This window comes from Leuciscus leuciscus, assembly GCF_965113295.1.
Source record: "Leuciscus leuciscus genome assembly, chromosome: 2".
In the NCBI taxonomy this organism is placed as follows: Eukaryota; Metazoa; Chordata; class Actinopteri; order Cypriniformes; family Leuciscidae; genus Leuciscus; species Leuciscus leuciscus.
In genome coordinates this window covers 49,840,063-49,862,974 of record NC_138726.1, presented here as the reverse complement: position 1 = coordinate 49,862,974, position 22,912 = coordinate 49,840,063, and the positions used below count along the sequence as shown (strand labels likewise).

General features: G+C 37.4%; 1 protein-coding gene across 7 annotated transcripts in view; it reads right to left on the bottom strand.

Moving 5' to 3' along the window:
- nav2a (neuron navigator 2a) overlaps window positions 1–22,912 on the bottom strand; it is a 206,573-nt gene that overhangs the window by 100,913 nt on the left and 82,748 nt on the right. The window contains exon 1 of one of the 7 annotated variants that reach the window (XM_082157212.1): window positions 827–1,708. The exons of the other annotated variants lie outside the window; for them this stretch is intronic. Within the exon in view, the coding sequence (XP_082013338.1) occupies window positions 827–985 (159 nt within the window). The 5' untranslated portion in view covers window positions 986–1,708. Of the gene's footprint in view, window positions 1–826; window positions 1,709–22,912 lie in introns of those variants that run through there. 7 annotated transcript variants of the gene reach the window in all.

The window sequence follows — 22,912 nt, the reverse complement described above, 5'->3', positions numbered from 1 at the left end:
CTAAAACATTAACAAAAAACAAAAACAAACAAACATATTTTACCATTATTTTAGATATGACATCATAACAATAAACTTGTGGTACTAAAAACGACTACAAAAAGTAGCATGTAAATATCACTATAGATGAATTGCTGTATTATAATCCATAGTACCGTGGTACTGTATTACTATCTGATACTATAATCACAGTACTTTTTCTTTTTACCATGATTTCTCAAGACATGTATCATGCTTTTCTTTGAGGATCCATAGAAAATAGTAGTAGTAGTAATAGTATATATTTAGTAATTTGCATTACTACATTACTATTATTACATATTGTATATATATATATATATATAATCACTTTACTGCAAGAGAATAAAATATCTCACACCATTAAACACACAGATCATTATATATATATATATATATATATATATATATATATATATATGAAGAGTTCAGATGCAAAAGCCTCTAAGTGCCATCTTAAATTTTCTTCTAGAATGATCATTTTTATCAAGCTTGTATATTTAAATTCAGTAATTTCACTTAAATGGCAATGAAAATGACCTATTAATTGTCATTTAAGTGAAATTACTGAACTTAAATCTACGAGCTTGATAAAAATGAGCATTCTAGAAGAAAATTCCAGATGGCACTTAGAGGCTTTTGCATCTGAACTCTTCACATATATATATATATATATATATATATATACTGTATATATACACACACACACACACATACACACACACACACACAAATACTATGTATATAAAAGACCCTAAATGCCTCACAGCACTAAACACACACACACACACACACACATCAGTCTAACCTGTGTGTCCTCTTCACTGTCAGTGGGCTGGTGGTTTTTGCTGGTGAAGCAGGGCCGGGGGGCCACAGCACGGGTGGGCACCTGAGGGATGGGGAGGGCGCTGTGGATCGGCTTCGGCAGTCCAGACTTCATGTTAGTGACCACCAGGATAGCAGGCATTTTCCCCTGGACCCACTACCAGTCCAGTATATCTAGCCACACACTGCAGCATCCAAAACCTTATTCCCAATACAGTCCGAACGGCCTTATTCTGGTCTTCTTCTTCTTCTTCAAAAAAAAGAAGCGATCCACCTGTATGTTGACCAGTCCGAGACGCCAAATGTGAATCAGTTTACCTCTCGATTCAATTTTATCCCAGTTGTTCCTGAAGTAGCGCAGAAAATCCACAGCAGGAAAATAATGACAGTATCATGGAAAGGGCAGGAATATAGAAGAGCAGCAAACGTATGACAGCAGCCCACTCGCAGCGAACGGTGCTCAGCTGGTGACTGCAGGGATTTCAATACACTTGTCCATGATCTCTCTCTCTCTCTCTCTCTCTCTCTCTCTCTCTCTCTCTCTCTCTCTCGGTTCAAACTCAAGCAGGTGTGGCTTTAAGACGGCAGCACTAACTAGTGGCTCACTGACACCAGTGTATAAGCACTAGTTTTCTCTCAGCTGTGTGGTGCACACTCCCATAAACACACACACACACCTCCCATCTAGGACGTCAGAGCAAATGAGCGGTATGAAGCAGCAGAGGCTGGATATGATTAGCTTGTGTGTGTGTGTGTTGAGCATGGAAGGAACTATGCATGTCTTACATGTGCGAATACTGTAGATTAGAATTGACAGCTTGTGTGTGTAACTCTCTCTGCATTGTGTGTGTGTGTGTGTGTGTGTGTGTGTATGTGAGAGGGAGAGAGAGACGCAGTGTTCTCCATGTTGTGGGCTTTCCTCCAGGCACTCTGCACGCAGTGGAAGTCAAATGAGGCGAAGGTTACTTGAAGGGATTAGTAGATCTCATATTTCTGTGTTTTTTATTCATTATTTCTTCCTCATAGACACTCATTAATCACTTCAGAGATCCACCTCTATTTCTCTGTCTTTGTTTTTAATGCATTATAGAATGATAAAGCAGTTTAGAGAGACATTGGAAGAACATAAATCCTGCATATAAGAGGTTTTCATTTACATTTCTTCATTTAGCAGATGCTTTTATCCCAAGCGAATTATACATGTGAATAATACAAGCACACATGGTTATTCACCCATGGGCGCCAAAGCTATGAAATATATATTGATAACATTTGGTTACTAAACTTTCTATTAATCAAAGAATCCTGAAAAAAATGTATCAGTTTCCACAAAATAAGCAACACAACTGTTTCAGAAATGAACTGAACTGAACTGAACTGATATTAGAATGATTTCTGAAGGATCATGTGACACTGAAGACTGGAGTAATAATGCTGAAAATTCAGTTTTGCATTACAGGAATAAATTACATTTTAAAATATATTCAAAAAGAAAACCGTTCTTTAAAATAGTAATCATATTTTTCAAATATTACTGTTTTACTATATTTTTTAAATCAAATTATGCAGTATTGGTAAGCATAATAGACTTCTTTTAGAAACATTAAAATAAATGTTACTGACCTCAAACTTTTGAAACACAGACATTAAAAATAAATAAATAATTCATTCAATTTCCGCCCCTTTATTAACTTTTGGCTAATAAATACATTACAGGGTCTGGTTCAGAGCCTTCAGTATTGATATTGCAATGTTATGAGCCTTGCTTTTAGAAACATAAAAGACAGAATGACACCATTGTTTGAAAACACCAGTTATATATGCTTTGACTATACTCTATATGTATCGACCAATTGCAATATAATACTCAACTAATGTCTATAATGACTTCTGGATCAATATCCCACCATCTGTAGCGTATATCATTTTATGATCTTAGGGCTGTTGGCGGGTGAGTAAGAGAGGCATTAGGGTTGGTTCACCTAAAAAGGAAAACTCTGTCATCATTTTACACATTCTCATGTTGCTCAAAACAAAAGAAACAAAATAAATTTAATTTATTTAATGTTTTTTGTCCACACAATGAAAGTCAATGGGGTCCAATGCTGTTTTGGATCCCATAGATTTTATTGTATAGACAAAAATGGTTAAAACGTTCTTCAAAATATCTTCCTTTATGTTCACAAGTTTAGAAAAGTCCCAACCTGATCTCAAATTATATAATCATCACTAATCATAAAGGATCTTGGCATCTTTAATTTAATTTCCAAGACTTCCCACCATCGACAAACCTAGTTTTTTGCCACCACACCCATATGAAAACAGGAAACTATGACCAGAGACAATGGATGTTACCCGAGAATGACAAAGCTGTCAATTTTAGCATACTGACAGAGTCCAATTCAACTCAACATTTCAAATTCAGGTTAATGGATTGGTTGAGATGCTCACTCATAATCACAGCGACAGAGTTCAGTCATTTGTGAAATGAAAGGGAGAAGTAATAAGAAGATTTGGGGTCTCGAGAGTCTTGAAGTATTCCCAAATCAACACACTGTGTGCCTCCTAAAGCCAAGACGCACATAATCCTGTTACCCATAATGCAAATGTGTGCATTTTGCATCTCTGTGTTTATGCAATTATACAAATTTGAATACCTAATCTTACTAGGTGTATGAAATGCAAAGAGAAGTGCAACTAGAAGAACAAAAGGCAAAATGCAGATCTGATTAGGTAAATAACTGAGGTCAAAACACAGAATCATCTTCCATCGGTGGTCTCATTTGAAGGCCATACTTTTGAGTCATTGCCAAGGCAACCTCTGTCAGGTTACCACATCTATCAGTGAGGCACAAGAAAGATATCAATAATTCCTGAGACAGTGTGGATGGCTTGAGATTGAGGTATATGGGGAAAAGTATTTAGTTTTTGGGGTCTACAAGAATGTTTTCATGCCTGAATGTTCGACATTGTTGCAGCACCTCTTTTCCCAGTCTGTTAGTAACGCTCTGTTTAGTTCCTGTCTCTATGAAGCCACTCCTTCTGAACACCACAATGTGCTCTGATTGGTCGGCTGGACTAGTGTGTTTCGGAAATGTCAGGTCCCTTACATTACAAGTAATGTAATCGGTGTATGGCTGAACACCAAGTAACACTGACTACCGCAGCAAGTCCAACCATGTCCCTTTATTTATTTTCTGTGCCTTTCCGAATAAGGTATGGCTTTGGACAAATCTCTAATTGTAAACGTCACACTTCTAACACAACTCCCTTTTATTTTGCGCATGCCTTTGCAGGGAATTATTTAAATGAGGAATATTGTGACGTGTTCGTTCCCGGAAGAAAACTCAAGACTACAATGTTTCAGGGAGTTCAGAAAAAGTGTTTACTGATAAAGTGAATAACTCCCTTTGGAGTGACTTTGTGCTTTATGACATTTTCATGCTCAAACAGCAACATTACACACTAAAAAAGCATAGTAGGTCCTCTTTAAAAACAGTTGCAGGTGTGTAATATCATGGGTTGGTTGACTAGAGTCTGTTGAGACCAGAATGAAGCACACACGCACACACACACTTCATCATTAGAGCAACCTTTGCTTTGGCTATGTAGTTGCAGGTTGACATTTTCAGTCTATTTTTGGACCCTGAAAACCACTTGAGACTATACCAAACCACGGAGATCTGCGGCGTTTTAATTACAATAAAATCCTCAAGCTAATCAAGATACTGTAGGACATTCCTAAATAAAAAAAATAAAAAAAACCCAGCTTAGAGTAAGAGTAAAGACAAAATAAACACACTATTTAATCTATTCTCATTAGATTGAGAAGTAACCATACTTCTTTTAATGACATAACATGTGCACAAACACTCATCCGTGCTACTTTTGTTATACATCATTTTTATTATTTTTATTTAAAGTGTAAAAATAACTTGTTTAAAACTAGATTTTTTGTATTAAAACTGATATTAGAATTAAAAAAAAAAAAAATTACAAAAAGAATAATGAGAATATAAACAGGAATGAAAATAAATGAATACTATATATATATATATATTCATTTTATGACATTTTAATAATAAATGTATATATATATTTTTTTTTTTACCCCACAGCCACTCCCAATAAAGCCATATCTTCCTGGTGTGCAAAAAAAAGTATCATATTTTATATGTAAATCTATCCCAACAATTCAAGTACATCCTTGTGCAGCAAAAAACAACTAAATTATCTGCAAATATTGGTTGATTCATTATTCACATAACTAAAAAAACGTACTTGATTAATGCCATGAAAGAGGAATGGATTGGGAAATCCAAGATGTCATGTGACCGCAGCACGTTGCTTTAATGAAGCGTGCATAATTACCTCATAATTAGCTTCCATTTGCCTCCTGCGCTCTGTCTTCTCCACCCCATGCTGCAAAATGACTATTTTAATATAATTCACATCTTAATGTCCCTGTATTACAATTAGAATTTTAATTTTATACACACTAATGCTCCCATACTTTATTATTAAGATGCTAATAAGCATTCATTATGATTAGTGATGCTGTTCTGAGAACTCAACTAATGTCTCCTCTCCTCATAAGACATGGCATCAGTTAGCTAGGCATAAGGGAACTTAAAACTCCGCAACCTTCAAAATAATCAGCTTCAAAATGTTTTGAAGGAGAAATTTTGCTGTGGTTGTTGCAGCTACAGCGAAAAAGACGAGGCACGACTATGCTAATGATCAGTAGTGAGCCGTGGGGCACTTATCAAACTACTGATCAGGCACTACTGATCAAACATTTCCATCTGCTACCATTAATGTTCACTACTGAGAGTTAAATTCAAATAATTTCATATCAGTACAAGATGCAAACAGAGAGGAAGAGTGAAACATTTATAGAAAAACAGTGTTAAAAATAAAAATGGATGATCATTTGGTGGTATGTGGCCTCAAAAAGTTTGAAAACCCCTGCACTAGATAATGCAGCAAATAAATTGTTCCTATAAATCATAAAGTTTTTGTAAAACTACATGAAACGTATATGAAATATCTTATGTAGGTTACTATCACAGGTACTGTATGCTGGAAACAACTTTGACAAGGTAACAGCAAAAGATTTAGCAACTGTAATTTACTTGAAATGATGGACTGTCATTGACTGGGACAGATCACATTTGCTTTAATTTTCATTCCGCTTCATACCCATTCAGTTCTCCCACACGAGAGCAGAGGTTAAAATCTCTACGCCAACAAAAGCTATTAGTCCTTACAAGCTCAAGAAATCCTGAAACAAAGTGATGTATCATTAGTCAAGAGCAGGAGGGATCTCATAGTTGTGTTGTTTGGCCATGTGAACGTTGTGTTCTCGAAAACCAGAGGATGACGGTTACACAGGAAGGCGAGTGCTTTATGAAATGTATATCTTCGAAAGAGCAGTCATGGAGCATTAAGCACATCATTAATCAAAACAATACATAGCGTACATTTGTATTCACATAATGTTGGAAAGCAAAGCAACATCACATTTTATTTCCAACTGATTTCTGGTTCTAACTTCAGGACAATGAATAAACAAACATCACATGTTATTTTATTCAGCCTCGTCTATTTCAACACGTATTAACAAGATATGTGTCCAATATATATACGCTGCTGGTGCTGTATGAGCGAAGGCTACTGCCGAAAGTGCTCATAAATACAGTTAATAGAATGTGAGCAGCTGCAAAGTAGGGGGAATCAAATCCTCTAGCAGATCTAGACAGGTGGTGCTGGGGAAGGAGGAGGGCCAGGAACATTTAGTTGAGTTGAGCCCGTTTTGGGCGGAAATAAATAGGCTACATAGAAACAGATTGATTGGCCAAAGCTGTCGACTTTAAAAGAATCATCAGCTACTCGGAAGAGTTTCATGACTAAACTATATATATATATATATATATATAAAAAAATGTGACGGATAGACTGACAACCCCGTCCCTTAATTCGCCACCCTTTGTCAGGTTCCCAACTGGAGTGGGTGTGATTCGAGAGGAGAATTGGCGGCGTGTGATGAGGCACACCTGATGAGAATGAAGCCTCATCACCGCCGCTGTTAAATACTGAGCGCGCCTCTCCTCGAGAGACCGGTCTCTTTCCCCATGCACGTACACTGGTGTCCTCGTGGGAATGGAGAATCATGCGTGATGCCACTGACAAGCTAGGATGCAGAGCCGCTATTCTCCTCAAGTTGTCATGGCTAAAGAGGACAAGCCGCGATGGCGAAGCTGCACCCCTCGCGCCTCAGACCTGAGAGAGAGAGAGAAGCATGTGCGACCGCCGGACACCACCCCCTTACCTGGACCCATCCCATCTCTTCACAACACGTCCTTCACGATTCCCTGGCACAACGAGGACACCAGATCCCCTTTTATTTTAACAATTTATTTCCCCTTTTTTTTTTACATTTTATGTTTATTTATGTTAATAAATGCCATATCACTGATTGACACCACTCCCACTGTGTCTGTCGTTTGCTCTTCCCGCCACAATATACACTCACCTAAAGGATTATTAGGAACACCTGTTCAATTTCTCATTAATGCAATTATCTAATCAACCAATCACATGGCAGTTGCTTCAATGCATTTAGGGGTGTGGTCCTGGTCAAGACAATCTCCTGAACTCCAAACTGAATGTCAGAATGGGAAAGAAAGGTGATGTAAGCAATTTTGAGCGTGGCATGGTTGTTGGTGCCAGACGCGCCGGTCTGAGTATTTCACAATCTGCTCAGTTACTGGGATTTTCACGCACAACCATTTCTAGGGTTTACAAAGAATGGTGTGAAAAGGGAAAAACATCCAGTATGCAGCAGTCCTGTGGGCGAAAATGCCTTGTTGATGCTAGAGGTCAGAGGAGAATGGGCCGACTGATTCAAGCTGATAGAAGAGCAACTTTGACTGAAATAACCACTCGTTACAACCGAGGTATGCAGCAAAGCATTTGTGAAGCCACAACACGCACAACCTTTAGGCGGATGGGCTACAACAGCAGAACACCTCACCAGGTACCACTCATCTCCACTACAAATAGGAAAAAGAGGCTACAATTTGCACGAGCTCACCAAAATTGGACAGTTGAAGACTGGAAAAATGTTGCCTGGTCTGATGAGTCTCGATTTCTGTTGAGACATTCAGATGGTAGAGTCAGAATTTGGCGTAAACAGAATGAGAACATGGATCCATCATGCCTTGTTACCACTGTGCAGGCTGGTGGTGGTGGTGTAATGGTGTGGGGGATGTTTTCTTGGCACACTTTAGGCCCCTTAGTGCCAATTGGGCATCGTTTAAATGCCACGGCCTACCTGAGCATTGTTTCTGACCATGTCCATCCCTTTATGACCACCATGTACCCATCCTCTGATGGCTACTTCCAGCAGGATAATGCACCATGTCACAAAGCTCGAATCATTTCAAATTGGTTTCTTGAACATGACAATGAGTTCACTGTACTAAAATGGCCCCCACAGTCACCAGATCTCAACCCAATAGAGCATCTTTGGGATGTGGTGGAACGGGAGCTTTGTGCCCTGGATGTGCATCCCACAAATCTCCATCAACTGCAAGATGCTATCCTATCAATATGGGCCAACATTTCTAAAGAATGCTTTCAGCACCTTGTTGAATCAATGCCACGTAGAATTAAGGCAGTTCTGAAGGCGAAAGGGGGTCAAACACAGTATTAGTATGGTGTTCCTAATAATCCTTTAGGTGAGTGTATATATATATATAAACATAGATATGTATGTTGTATATACTGTACATACAACATAGTTAGAATCCAGTATTTACAGACACGTATGTTGGAAAGCAAAAACAACATTTAACTTTTTTCCAAGCGATTCCCGGTTCTAACTCCAGGACAATGAATAAACAACACCACATATTTTTTTATCATGCTTCATCTAAACTTGTCCTGCTGGGTTTGTTGTGTGTGTGCACTTATGCAGTGAGCCATACAACTCAGCTTGACCCAGAATAACAGGAGTGGAGGTCACCCAAACACATTCAACACTCAGCCGACTGGCTGGACTCCACTCTTCAAAATAACACACTATCATCGGGGAATATTTGAACAAGGATGGCCAAGTGCGGACTGCCGACTGGTTATGTGCTGGGAAAATTAACAGACACAAGCGCTGATATAAAACAAGGCATGCATGTAGAGTCGACACACACACAACAAAAACAGTGGCATCCCGCTGTGAGGTTTCCCAAAAATAATCTCTCCAGGAGCTGCTGTGACCCTAAGCTGTCAAAAGCAGTCACTCCAGAGATAAAAGAACACATCTTCCTGAAACCTGAACTCATTTATCTTCATCTCAGCTGACACTGCCACATCTAGAGCAGTACCGCAGAAAGACTTTCAGATCAGCTCCTGTGAGTCAGGAGTGAGGGCGTGTGTGTGTGTGTGTGATCTGCTTTGTGGGCGGCACTGGCAACAGACACACAAACATGCACAAAAAAGTACCACGGCAGTACAGTACTATAGTATATTGAGAGTATGAGATGGTATGAGTATGATACTTTGATATACACGGTACTGAAAGAATAGTAGTACATACTGTAGTATAGTAAAATACAGTGCAATACAGTATTATTTCTATAGTATAGTACAGTAGACAGTGTCAAGACCAAGACCAGAAATGCACTCCTTAAATTCATCTAAAAGATCTGCATCTACTCTGAGAAATATTTAATGAATAAATACAATCAGAATATTAAGACACTATACAGAGCTGCTACCGAACAAATTAAATCACTAACAACTAAATTCATGTTTGTACCAATTCAGATACAATTTCTTCTGCCTCAGTGCAATTACTCAACTAATGTTTAATGTTTTAAAAATAGACCTACATCCTACATATTTGATATTTGAGTTGCAGCACCTCTATTCCCAGTCTGTCAGTATCGCTCTGTTTAGTTGCTGTCTCTATGAAGCCCCTCCTTCTGAAAGGTGCAGTGTGCTCTGATTGGCCGACAGGACCAGTGTGTTGTGATTGGTCAGCTGCTTTGAGTGCGTTTCGGAAATGCCACGCCCCTTACCATAACCACAAGTGTTACACTACTAATGCAACTAAACCAGGCCTCACCTTTTTTTCTAGCGTATGCCTTTGCAGGGAATTATTTAAATGATGAATATTGTGATGTGTTCGTTCCCGGAGGAAAACTCAAGACTACAAAGGAGGCGTTTCACGGAGTTCAGAAACAGTGACACTGATCTAGAGAATAACTGTCTTTGGAATGACGTTGTGCTTTGTAACTTTACAGACATTTTCATGCTCAAACAGCAACATTACACACTAAAGAAAGTTGAACATGTAAAGTACAGTACAGTACAAAACCTTACAGAACAGTGTAACATATGGTATTGCACAGTAAGTATAATTTAGTACAGTACAGTGCCGTATTACAGTATAGTGCCATATTGTACAGTACAGTATAATTTATTACAATACAAAGTTGTAGAGCATAGTGTCATTTAATAAAGTGCAGTATAGTACAGTATTGTGTTATGCAATGTAGTATAGCCTATATAGTACAATGCAGTGATGAATAGTACAAACTAGTATATTATTTTGGGCAGAATAATAATTGGTAATGTGGTGTGGTAAAGTACAGTTCTGTATAGTACAGTGTAGTATGATACAGCATGATTCAACATTCAATAACCCTAACAACATAACATCAAACTTTAAGACCATCTGTTGTCACAACAAACTGTACTGTAAAGCATACGGCAGTGCTTCATGTGGTAGAGCTTCACCCGATCCAAACGCTTCGCTCTGATCTGGAGCAGAACCAATGTTGATTCTGACCACCAACCACACACAGAGGAAATGTTCCCGAACACACGACTACTGCTCTCATTTCCTGCCCTGATGCTTCAGGGGGACTAGAATCAGTGTTTTTAATTTAACAACACATTATAAAGAGCAGTAAAGAGGAAGCACACTGCTCGGAAAATAATCAGACCCTGCGTGTCAGGGATAATCCAAATACAGAACAGGAGGGAAAACTGGGAGAACCGCATAATACGGGACTAATTAAATTCTTTCATTGTGAGTACACTTTGTTTCACTTTGCTAGGAGACATAAAATCGAGGCAAACATTCAAAGAGTTTTTAACGGGAGGCTTTTGTGAAGATTTGTGATATGGAAATAATGAATTGAGGATGAAAGCAAGCCGTGGCTCTAGCCAAACATCCTTCGGTGCCATCTCTCTATAAATAATTAAGTAATTGCTTTGTTAAATGGAGTCAAAACTGGCAGATAATTCCAGCAATAAGAAAAAAAGGTGCAAAAACAAGACAAATCCCCCCTTGGAATTGACTTCAGGCATCTTGGTCCAATACAACAAGCTGGGCAATTTTACAAGACAATGGTTTTAATATAAAAACCACCCACGTGGACCTAGTTCACCTACGTCTGATGAGTGAATATACGCTCAGTTCTTGGTGGAAACAACAACATTTTCCTCACAAGCTCCAAATTTGTCAAGTGGGTCCTTAAAATAGCTTTCATTTGTACTTCTGAGCATCTCTGTGATGCCCAACCTGAAAAACCTACTTAGCCATCTGTGCTGTCCTTTCAGTTTTGAAGCAGGGGACAACGGGTGTCTGCAATTTACTGTATTGGGACAGGCCTAAAGGAAAAGTACAATGAGTTGATTTAACATCAAGCCAATATGGACCACGGTTATGGTTTTTGATGGTTCAGCTTCTTGACGTACTGTAAGATACAATATTAACTTAGTAGCTGGTTATGTCCGAATGTCCAGAGGTCTTTGACTGGGCCTGGTGCAGATGGGTTATAGAGGTCCAGTCTAGCAGTAATGACAATCCTTCTTAACCAGATTAGATTTAAAGGCAGAGAGGAATCCATTAAACAGCTTAAAGGATGCCGGTGGCGGGTGTCTTGGCATACGATAAAACCGACATCTCCTCTCTAATGATAATCCTGTCTTCTTCTAATTGTGCAACATGCAAAAGTCTAGCTGAGCTTTCAAAAATAAGGCTATGTACATATGAAGGACACATTAAAAGCTATTACATTTTCATTTATATCTGCAAAATAGTTCAAAATAATTCTAAAAACAAAGTTTGCTTTACCATTTGATATTGAGGTACTTCTAAATACTTCTAAATTCCACATTTAATACAATGTGTTACTTCTCGTTTCTGTGAAATTTACTAGTAATTTCTTTCTATGAGTTCTGTCTAGTGTCTATTTACGCCTTGTTGGCAGAAGCTATTTACACTAGCTCCGCCCACTGGCGTCAGGTTGGGCCAGACAAAATGACGAAAGCCGCTACATAGTCAATAGTAGCAATAGTGTAGGGGTGAGACACTTGGGAGAAAGTTTTGATGCAAATGGACCCGAGTTCGTGTCCGCCTTTTGCCGAACTGGCTCTACTCCCTTTTCCCATCACATATCAGATCGGAAAGGCATTTATTATCAATAAAAATGAAGAAAATGTACGAAAAGTGGAAATAAAGTATCTAACGTGTGTTTAATAATAAAGTATTTATCAGTCAGAGTTAGGAGTAGGTGTAGGGAGGGCTTTATTGTCCAAATAAGGCAGCACTCATTTAATAATTGTAATAAATTTAATAATTTACACTGTTATCATTGTAAATCGTTTAATGTACAACAACACTGAGGTGCAAATAGTATCTGCCACAATCAATAAAAATAGCATCTAACTACTATTTACAATTATTAAAAAGAAAACAGTGCTATTTGTACATAGTGTAATTACAATCTATCGCTAAAGCACATCACTAAGAAAATGCTGCTATTTTCTCCTAGTGTAAATAGAATCTAGTTGCTATTTACACAGTGTAAATAGCATCTATTGCTATTCGCACTTAGTGCAAATAGCCGCTGCCTAAAAATATCCCCTAGACTCTAGAGCTAAATCAGAGAAGGAATCTGAGCCATAGATGCTAGAGTTTTCATTTAGATATAGTTTCTGTAATTAAATTTAGATAATTGAACTACAGTAAGTATGCTGTTCAGGGCATCGTGTTCTCAGGTAATAAATTAAACCAATCATAGTAAAGGTTAGAAACGAGTCGCTTCTTGATATTTCCGCTGGATGAAATTTACATATTGCTACGCTAGCAACATTTTTGCATCCACACGGCTAACATGTTTACCTGTGTAGCTTATCCAAATTGTGTGCATGAAACACACACTGTTACCAGTCAAATCACATCATCAGAGACAGATATGCATACATAGATCCCAGCACATTTGACCGCTCAGGAATATGTCGATGTGTCTGCCATCTTGGAACAGTCAACATTTCAGATGCTGTCGTCACACACATTAAAAAAAAGATTAATGAGCTCTCCAAGATACCACAATATTGCACAGCCTCTGGTTGTAAAAACCTTTGAGATTTAAATTCCTGAAGAAAAATGATGTTTCGAGAATGTGGTGGGTTTTGTTTTATGTGTATTTATATCTATGCACCTCAATATTACAAGTTTTTATACGGTAATTAATATTTTTTAGCATATGCCAAATTATCTAACATAAATGATCAACCAAATCCTATGGATATCATTTGCTGAAGTCTATTGCAGATATAGATATTCATAAAAGTGTATAACTACGGTTGCAGACGCATATTCAGCTTGCTCTCGAATGTTGACGGTCTTTGACTGTTCCAATATGGCGGACAGCTTACGTATAGCGGCCCATGGAAACAGCCGCTAATGAGGCATTTGTGTACATTTATCTATGATCGGAGAAGTGTTCATTTAACATCACTGCATGGTCAACGATTTCGGCACCCAAAACTATTTCAGCTGAAAGTGGTTTTATTTGTTTTATTTTTCGGATGAATATTTCGGTATAGTGGAATATTTAGCCCATCACTACGTGCAAAAAAGCAGCTAATAGTAAACACCAAGACAATTTGCCTGTAATGGAGGCTAACAACCGCTGATAGAGAATGAAGTATGTGCATTGACGTGAAATTACTCTAATTTGAGGAGAAGCAAGCCAAATGAGACGGCAGGAAAAGCATGGAGTGTTGTTTTGGAAGAGCGGGGGTCCTTGTTTATGTGGTACGCCCTAAATTTCTAGCGGCATCCTCTGCTAGCCCCAACTGTGTCACATCGCATCAGTGCTGTGGCCGGATTTTTTAGTCTCAAATATAAAAGCCAGACAGAAGTACAGAAGAGCCTTGGGCTCACAGAACAGGCGAGAGAGTTTGAGAGTTGTTGAATACGGGGTCTTATCCTTAAGAATGACAACACAACCTTTCGTAAACCCGAAACAGCTTAACGTGAAACCCATAGGTGTAAAATCTCAACTCCTTACACTTCCCACATGATCTTACCGGCTTACAGCACCGCTGAACATGGTCAGTGGGTTATGATAAGGGAAAAAAGCTTTGCTTGGGTACAGTACTTTGCTGCCTGTCTGCTCGAAATGCCATCAGTGAATCTACCATCCTTCTTCTGGTGTCACATGTGACCCAATTCAGAGCTCTTTTCTCTATGTTCACCACTTCTCCACCTACAGCTACAGATAAACTTTAGACTTGAATTAAAACGCTGCAGCAGGAGAAGTCGGCTTTGACAGCCCCCCTACCCTTCTACCGCCCAATCACTCGCACATCCCTAAGGGCCGCGCGGCAGACGCAATCTGACTGTTCACAAAGTGACAGCAAAGCATGGGCTTCCCTTCTTTCTTCTCTGAGCCGGAATATAAACGGCCGGGCTCAAAGGGCCAAGAAATTCAGCTCATAAGGCTTTTGACACGAGCTCAGTAGTGGTAATTTACATGGACTCGGGGTAAAAAGCCTGACTTAATGGTGTCATAATGCTGCTATGGTTTCAGCTGTCATTTTAGGTCAAGAAAAAAAGTATTAGCGTTTCATAAGCCAAACTTACCATATGGAAACTGGGATTTGACGGCTGCAATCCGACCCAAACTGAGTGCGTCTGATAAACTGTTGGGTTTTAGTCCAGGTTTAGAGTTGCATCAGGTTCAGATTTGTATAATTAATGAAAATAATGTATTATTATGTAAGTGAGTATAAAATATAATACTAATTTATATTATAACAAATGATATAAATAGTCAATTATTTATCCAAATAATTTACTGCACAAATATAGCAAAAAATTATGAGTTTCCCTAAACGCTCACACAATGAGTCACTATTCGGAAGGTCACCTGGATTTAATGGACAAGACAGGAATGTTTACAAACAGCATTTCATAGGACATAATGTAAAGGATGTAATTTACAACAGTAAATTATATGAATTACACACACTACCATTTGGTAATGTTTTTGTAAAACGTCGTTTATGGTCACCAACACTGCATTTGTTTGATACAGTAAAAACAGTAAATGTTGTGAAATATTATTACAATTCAAAATAACTGTTTTCTATTTTAAAATATTTTAAAAAAATAATTTATTCCAGTGAATTTTCAGGATCATTACTCCAGTCTTCAGTGTCACATGATCCTTCAGAAATCATTATAATATGCTGATTTGATGCTTAGAATAATTTATTATTATTATCAATATACTGTATAGAAGACAGTATAATATAGCACACAATATAAAGAATTAGAAAATAGCTGTGCTGCTTAATAACCCTGATACATTTCATTCAGGATTTTTTCTTGTGGACATAAATGTATTTGAAATAGAAATATTCTATGATAATGTAAAATTATTTACTGTCAGTATAGTATAGAAATTAATATTAATTTGATAGATGGTTGCATGGCTGTACCCCTAACCATAACTTGGCCTGTAAACCAGCACTATGTTAAATTGTGGCGTAGGCTTTTTGTCTCAAAATATTTTATAATTATAAATTATAACTCGCCGTGATTCTGTGAAACAGCAAGAAGTGGATTAAGTAAATAGCAGAAAATTGTTACATTTTAACAGTTTCTTTCTTAAAGCATAAACGACTGAGCGGAGCCACAGATATCTCAAGACCAGCTGTTTGAGTCAAATTCAGTCGGTTATGAAGATCCCATCTGCTCATGTTCATTTGGAAACTCAATCAAACCGCTTGGGTGATGCATGCAAACATTCTGGGTCCCATTGCTGTAATCCACTGGAAAAAGTTGAAGTCGAAGCCGTTTCTGTCACTACCTCCACCAATCAAAATAGCACAAATATAATGAGTGCTTCCAGACAGGTTTCCCTAAGTAAACACTCCCACTATGAGCCACTATTCGTAAGGTTTGGATTGAATGTTTACAACCAGCAATTCACAGCATTTCAAAGGACAAGTCTGCGTCATGTGCCAGCCTGAGGGACAACGCGATATATCTGTCCGAACTGCTCCTTTAAGAAGAAGCAGACAGAAGAAGAGAGTCTGTGACCTTCTGAATGTGACTCACGCCTCATACTCATGGCAAACATGACACAAACACAGGCATCTATGACTGCTGACTCCTCCACACCAAGGTTTTCATAGTCTAATTGGGAACAAATCCCAATGAACAGTGTAAGAATATTTGGAAAGTGCTAACCTTTTCCTATATGACATTTCCAACAAATTAGGTCAGAATTATGTAACGGAGGTTAGCATCTGGCTAAAATTACACACTGTAACATCAGATAGATGCACTCAATATTACGACTACAAGAAAATGAGTTTAGTATTTAATAATAAAAATTAATAAATAGAAACAATATATCATAAAAACAATATCATAATTAAAATATAATTGTAACAGTTCACCAAAAAAGTAGCCAAGACACAATAGTAACCAATAATTATTTATTTCAAATACTACTAATAATAATAATAATAAGTGTTATTATTGTTTACATTAAATAAATATATATATATATATATATATATATATATATATATATATATAATTCTTGGTTAATTTTGTGTCTCGGCTCATTCTCTTGTGAACTGTTACAATTTAATGTAAGAGATTGGAATGAAAATATACATCAAATATATTATATTATATAAACATATATTTTTATTATTATTTATTATTTTTAAAATATATTTAAACTAATGAAACTGAATAGAACTACTGTAATTAACAATAACTGCATAGTATTAATATCTATGATCTTTCTATTGACGTGAATATGACTGTCCCTTCAAACTTTAAAGGTTGTATCAGCGATTGTGGGTGACGTCACTCACTTATGTTTGTGTTTGAAGCGAGATCCCAAACAAACCAAGTTAGCTCGCCCCTCCCTCCCGTTTCGTGCGTCATGAAAAAAAACGATCATGATTCGTCAGAATCAGCTCGCTCACTAAGCATGCCAATTGTGAGTTAGCTATAGAGCTACCCAAGTTTAGTTTTTTCAAGAAGGATATTTTCACACACAGTTCACATCCAAACAAGTCAGCACTAGCAGCTACTCACCTGTCCAGAAGAAACAGTGCAACCTCGGCGTCCGATAAAAAAAAAAAATCAGTTCTTTAAGTTCTCTCCACCTTTCAAAAGCCTTCCCGATAACTATTTGTGTCTTGGAATAAACACGATGGTATTCCCTCGCCCTAATCCTCCTCCTCCTCTTGGGGATTGACTCAGCTATGTTCAATTTCTCTTGTTCGTTGATAGACGCTGGCTTCTTCTTCAGCTCCGACTTCAGCCGTGCACGAGCGCAAAACCTCACAACACCCTCCCCCCCTGTCTGTGATTGTTTGGAACACTATTTATTTTGGTTTTGAGTGGTTGGTGAAACCAATTGTTTTTGTGTGCAGATCTCAGAGCCTAGGCTGCCTACAGAGACGCGGTTTTTTGACGGCCTGCTTATGGGGCGGGCAGCTAGCGGATCGTTAGGAAAGATTAGATTAATGTGATCATTTATGTTTGGGCCTTTTTTGGGCCTGAAATCGCTGATACAACCTTTAAAGCTACTGTAGAAAACATATACAATCTTGTTTTCCTGCATAAATACTGATATTTTACTTTTTTTTACTTTTTTTTTTACACTTCATCACTGCAAAAATGAAGCAAAGTGCAGATGTTACCTCGATCTACAGTACCTGATATGACCCTTGAAATTCACTTTAGACCAAAAAACTGTGTTGACAACATTATGTCCTGCTCTGGAGGAACCGTTAATCACACCAGTAAATCTACTGGTATCCTTTTATGTGAAGTGCATAGTGAGGAACGTTCTGTAAGAGCTGTCTCTTTCCAGGAGCTGTCTCCTCATGAACCAGGAGAAAGTCAGAGACTTTGGGAAGAGAGATAAGCGTGTGGGATTAAACTCCTTCTGGATCTGGCTCATCCCAAACATGACTCACTCCACCGGTAAAGCCTGTGACCGCAGTGGGACGAGCCCACCATCCGCTGCTCCACGCTTCCTACCACGGATGTTGTGTGAGGGAAGATCAGAAAGGACAAATTTGCTCATTCGTCGTGGGGGCTGTATTGACGTAATCCCACACATAATGTCAAATATATTTTAGCTAAAATAATGTAATACCAAACTGTCGGTACACCATCCATTTCAGACAATGAGCTAAAAATTTACATCAGTGACACTTTACAAAAACTTTCAGTATAAATGTAACAAACATTATTACATTTTATTAGCATAATGCTTACATATTGTTTTAGTTTTTTTTTTTTTTACAAAAAAAGTGATTAAACTTCAACATATTAATATTATATGATTATTAGCCTATATTACATAATTACATAAAGTTTTAGTTCAACCTAAAATTTAAATTCTGTCATTAATTACTCACCCTCGTGTCATTCCATACCAGTAAGACTTTCGTTTAAAACTAATATGGATTAGGTTTACGATCTCTTTATTAACTTTTTGATGCATCAAAGTGTCAGTTGCGTATCTGTCAATGGAGGGACAGAAATCTCTCAGATTTCATTAAAAATATATTTATTTGTGTTACGAAGATGAAAGTCTTATGAGTTTGGAATGTCATCAGGGTGAGTAATTAATGAAAGAACTATCTCTTTCATATTTAGCATAAAATAATTAAATATTAAGTCAATATAAAATGTTTAACATATTTCCATATTCATATATGTACATGAAATGCTGATCTGTTATAAAACAGGAAGAGATAGGGTAAGAGGAACGGAAAATGTCACAGGTCGGACTCAAACTTGAGTCACTACATGAGAACCACGGCTATAACCACTGTACCATGGCACATATTCATCAATGATGAAACCAAATAGTCAAGCCTTGAGAGGGGAGGGGAGGGTTGGGAAACCAATAGTAAACATTTAAAAGAAAAGAATTGATAAAAACACTTTTGATCAACCACTGGTGAAATACAAAATGAAATGCACAATCAGTTAGTCATTACTGTAAAATAAACCCTTAAAGAATGATCAGATTCAGAACCTCTGAGGGAAGCACAGCAAACTCAACAATACACAAATGTGTAGAATCAAGAGTCATTCTCTGTGATCCAAGATGTCCTGTAGGAGCAGGACAGGACAAATACAGAAAAACAACCAGAACAATTAGGTCACCTCAGATGTTCCAGGCAGAATCAAACACACACACACACACACACACACACACACACACACACACACACACACACACACACACACACACACACACACACACACACACACACACACACACACACACACACTCAGGACTCTTCCACTCCTAAACACTTGGTTCCTTGTTCTCCTGTTTCCATGGAAACACACCTCTCAATTCTCTAAGGATGAATGGAAAATATGAGGCTGTGATAATGGGCTATTTTAGTCTATTAGACAATCAATTTGACAACAGTGCTAAAAAAAGCATGTCATCTATCTATCTATCTATCTATCTATCTATCTATCTATCTATCTATCTATCTATCTATCTATCTATCTATCTATCTCTCTATCTCTCTATCTATCTATCTATCTATCTATCCCATCATCCATCTATCCATCCCATCATCCATCCATCCATCCCATCATCCATCCATCCATCTTTGTTTTCTGTTTCTGTCATTAGCAGCCAAATTTCTGTTTCTCACACAGATTCACAATTATTCACAGACACTCAAACACACACACCCCGTCAGAGTCGTAATTTGCCAGTACCACACATTTGCTCGTTCACACGTAATTGCATGTGTGTGAGGCTGCAGGCTGCATTTAAAAACTGTCAGACCGGTGCGCTGCAAGAGGAATGGCTCTCTCATTTACTCACCACACATAAACCCACCCATCAACACACACACACACACACACACACACACACACACACAGAGAGAAAAAAACACTAGAGCTGCTATAGTCAAGAGAGGTCAAATAATGAAAAACAAATGCTGTCCTTTCTCCTCAAAGAAATATTAAGCAGCATAACTGTTTTCATTGATAGAAATATCTACATTGATAGGATCATGGATCATGTGACTGGAGTAATGATGCTGAAAATTGCCACACAGTAATAAATTAGCTACATTGTTAAATACATTAAAATCATAATAAGCCATGTTTTATTTATTTTTTTTAATGCCGCCTTGGTGAGCATAAGAGACTTCACATTTGATGGCTTGTCATTGAAATAACTGTTTCTTCTTAGATTTTATGTTACATCTTATGTAGTTAAATTATTTTTTATAACTGTCATTTGTGTTACCATGATGGTATAAAACCTAAAATTATGCTACCGGCAGCCACAGTAAAAAAAATTTTTTTTTTAAGTGTACATTAAACGTTTGCATTTGTGTTGTCTTTATGGTCTTTCAGAGTGTATACATGAGGAATAAAGAACAATCACACTGCTCTCTCCACAATGAACCCCCCCAAATAACGTAATACTTCATAAAAGTAGTTCAAACTTCTGCCTTTTTCATATCTGAAGTGTGAAAATCAGTACTGAAAGAGGGGGTTTCAAGATCCTTTAAAAAGGGGCTAAATATCCTGAGACACATTCACGTGTAAACACACACACTCCACCCAATCCCACGGTCTGCTATGAACACCTCACTTTTCTTACAGCTATGACGCAATTAAACACACACACAGGTTTCCATCTCACTGAAGGGTGTGTTTTAATGATTGACCTTTCCATAGCTAACATGGAAACTTGTGCCATGACGCGAACCTATTAAACTTTTCTTCAATTCACCAGAATGTTAAACTCTTGAATAGAAATGTGTGCCATAGATGAGCTATAGCAGTTATACATATCTTCTTGAATAGTGACTCTTGTATAGTTATATAAGAGTCTGTGATTGGATTTGGCAACAGTTCTTCTAACCCTAATTGATGGAGTGTGTAGCTTTTCATTTCTTAAACAAACATGTAGGAAGACACAGCATGGCCATATTCCAGGATGACAGTGTCAAGATTCATCAGACTCATCAGACTCAAATTGTGAAAGAATGGGAGCATGAAGAATCATTTTCACAATTCATTGAAAGTCTTTGGGATGTGCTGGAGGAGACTTTACAGAGTGCTGGACTCTTGCATTGTCAATACAAGATTTTGACCAAAAATGTACTAGGGCTGTAATCAACCAAAGAAAATCTTGGTCGACTGAAGTCCAGAAATTTTTTAATTTTGACTAAAAATGACATTAGGAAAAAAAAACCGTTAAATGAATTAGCTGCGCACTGTGCGCAGGACTTGGTAGCCTTGTTGTCCGCCTAAATGAATTATAAATAAACATAAAAAACTAGTAGGCTATTTGCAGTATATTAAATCGTTTTTGACCTAATTATTTTGCACTGAAATGAGTCACTCGAGTCTGTCGGCTCTGACAGCGTTGCATCACGTGCACCTGCGCAATATCATAGCCTATGATTTCCAAAAATAGTACTATGTTGTCAACTAGTGATATCATCACAAGAACTTTTGAGGAATATGCAACATAATTTAGACAATTGTTTTTGTCATATGTATTATAATAATTGACAGACACTATAATTTCAGCCTGAACATAGGCTTAACATAGGAGCTCAGCTTCGCGGCTGAGACACAAATAGACTATTAACTTAAAGCTTTTACTCTTAAACACAAAAGGCACGTCCACTTTAATAAAAAAAGAATATTTATTAAACAAACCAGATCAAGAGCAGAAACAAAATAAAGTGCATAACTGCAAAAGCAATAAAAAAAAACTTCTAGTAGCCTACTTTCTTCAGTCGGTCTCTCTTCTCCAGTGGGTTGGGCTAATCCAAAAGAAGTGAAAACAAGGGGGGTGTTCTGAAGACAGACTGTTACCTGTGAAACAGGGGTGCTCTGAAAACACCCCCATTAGCAATTAGTGCTTTCCACCTGATGAAATGAACGCGGCAAAAAAATTCGACCAATCAGAATTTTGATCGACCAATAATCGACTAATCGACTGGGAGATTACAGCCCTAAAATGTACAGATCTTGATGGAAATAAATATTGTGATGTTATTTCCATCAAGAGGTGCATCAATTTTTGGTCAGGATCTCCTGGAATATGGCCATGATGTGTCTTTCTACATGGTTGTTTAAGACATGAAAAGCTACACACTTCATCAATTAGGGTTAGAAGAACAGTTGCCAAACTTATAACATGCTAGAAACATAATAATCACTGCAAAAATTATTCAATACTCTTAAGCATTTGCCTATTTAAATCTAAACAGCGACTTTTAGGGGGGCGGGGCAGTATAATGTTAATAGCACGTATTACCCTTTGTTAATATTGGTTGATTAAAATGTTCATGTTTTTGTTGGTTCACCGTGCATTAACTATAATGTTAACATGTTAACTAAAATGTAGTAGTAAATGTTGAGATGAACACACTAAAGCATTTTTAGTTCATGTTAACTAATGTTAACAAATTAACCATACTTTACCATACCATCTATATAAATGTATATAATATCTGGGAAAATGTATATTTAATTGGATACTTTGTATCATTTGATGCACCAAGAGTCCCTGAAAGATTTACCATTATCTTCTATTACATATTAGACAGTAACTATGAATATAGAAAACAGCTATTTTAAATTGTAATAGTATTTCAATATTACCATTTAACTCTAGTTTTTATTAAATAAATGCATCTTTAGTGAGTATGTGAG